Consider the following 1,772-nt stretch of genomic DNA (forward strand, 5'->3'; position numbering starts at 1 on the left):
GAGTGCAGAAGAATAAAATATGTAAATAGGTTAAAGAAACAAACAAATGCCATAAATTATTTTATATATCAAGGTTTAAAAGGAAAAGTTTCCCCTCAAAAATCTATCTTTTTTAAGCAAAACTGTCACTGGGTATTTTTAACAAGAGGACTCTGGCCCTACAAATTTGATTTTTTTTTTCCTACTTGAAATAATTTAATAAGATTCCTCTATCTTCCCTATCTCTCTCTCTCGTTTGTAAAAAGGCAGACGATTTTAAAAACCACAAAATAAGTGCTCTGAATTGCCAATACTAACAAACAATAAATGTTCCAAATCTGCTTTTCTGTAGATCAAAGACAGAACTCTTTCTTAAAAGCAGCAAACACATGTGAATTAATGTAATACAAATCTGCTCCTCAGAACAGTGGTGACATGGATTCAGATGCACTGCCATCTGAAGAATCCATAAATTCACTGAAAAACAAAGCAAAATAATTTTATTTACTTTGCTGTACCTGCTCATCTCTTTGTCTCCATTCTTGCCAATTTTCTTCTCGTGAATCCTTCTGTACTGGGTTTGACAACGAAAGCTCATGTTGAGCGTTACAAATGGCATGGGAGGATTTCTGGGGAATTTTCTTAAAAGCAAGATTCCTGAGCTATAAAACAAATAAAAACTATATTAAATATATTTCAATGATAAAAAATCAATGATATTTTTATACTTCTACTCCAAACACTTACCATGCTCACTCACACAGCTTGAAGTCACTATTTGTGTTTTTGTATGTAATCATTGTAGAATGTTAATTTTGCCAGCATTTGAGATGATGCTGGTAGATCTACAGATGATATGATTAAGTGAAAATGTGTTGTACTCTAGTATACCACCATTTTAATGATTCCTCTTTACTAAAGAGAAGTTTATAGGACTAGAAGAGTGAAACAAGTATGCTCTTAAAATACAAAACAGTACAATTCAAAAAACTTGAATGACTTCCTCATTTTAAATTTTTTGAAATAAACACACATTTCCACACTCAGAAAAAAAGTATTTTAAAAATGTTCATTATATTTGACTTTAAATACATACAAACTTACATCCATTCATCCAAGTAATATTTGTTGAGTGCCTGTTATCCAAGTACTATGGATACACGAGTGAACAAGATAATTTATCTGTCCTCATGATGCTTATAGTTTATTGGGAAAGCAGACAACACAATTACAATTGTCACCTCATTCGCTTCACTCTGTTGCTGTTCCTTCTTTTTCCTTCTTTTCTCTCTTTTTTTCTCATTTGTAGTTGATTTGCTTCCCAAAGTTTGAGACTTTCCAGTATTCCGACCTTTGCCTTTTCCAGGTTCAGAATCAGAACCACTGCCACTATCTACTTGTAACAGGGCAAAACGAGAAGCAGTAGTGGGAACAGAACTAAGTACTGCTGAAGCCATTGTAAAATTTTTTTCTTTTAAAATACTTCTGTCAAAAATAATTCCTGTGGAAAGGGAGAAAAGGAAGCAGACAGGTAAATATACTTAGTAAAATTTGTTCTAGATTCCAGAACAATCATATATATACGATACATTTCTCCTGACACCAAATTTAGTAAATCATAACCACAGTCCTATTGACAATAATATACTTTTTGACTTAAGTAAAAAACATAAAATTAAGGCCGGGAGTGGTGGCTCACGTCTGTAATCCTAGCTCTCTGGGAGGCCGAGGCGGGCGGATTGTTTGAGCTCAGGAGTTCGAGACCAGCCTGAGCAAGAGCGAGACCCCGTCTC

At 34.0% G+C, this 1,772-nt stretch overlaps 1 protein-coding gene across 1 annotated transcript in view; it reads right to left on the reverse strand.

The window, feature by feature from the left end:
• GKAP1 (G kinase anchoring protein 1) overlaps positions 1-1,772 on the reverse strand; it is a 69,584-nt gene that overhangs the window by 58,111 nt on the left and 9,701 nt on the right. The window contains exons 3-4 of the mRNA XM_012640019.1: positions 1,221-1,480; positions 498-641 (exon numbers count right to left, since the gene is read on the reverse strand). Of these exons, the coding sequence (XP_012495473.1) occupies positions 498-641; positions 1,221-1,436 (360 nt within the window). The 5' untranslated portion in view covers positions 1,437-1,480. The remainder of the gene's footprint in view (positions 1-497; positions 642-1,220; positions 1,481-1,772) is intronic.

The sequence above is a fragment of the Propithecus coquereli genome, unplaced genomic scaffold (genome assembly GCF_000956105.1).
Source record: "Propithecus coquereli isolate 6110/MARCELLA unplaced genomic scaffold, Pcoq_1.0 Scaffold147, whole genome shotgun sequence".
Classification (NCBI taxonomy): domain Eukaryota; kingdom Metazoa; phylum Chordata; class Mammalia; order Primates; family Indriidae; genus Propithecus; species Propithecus coquereli.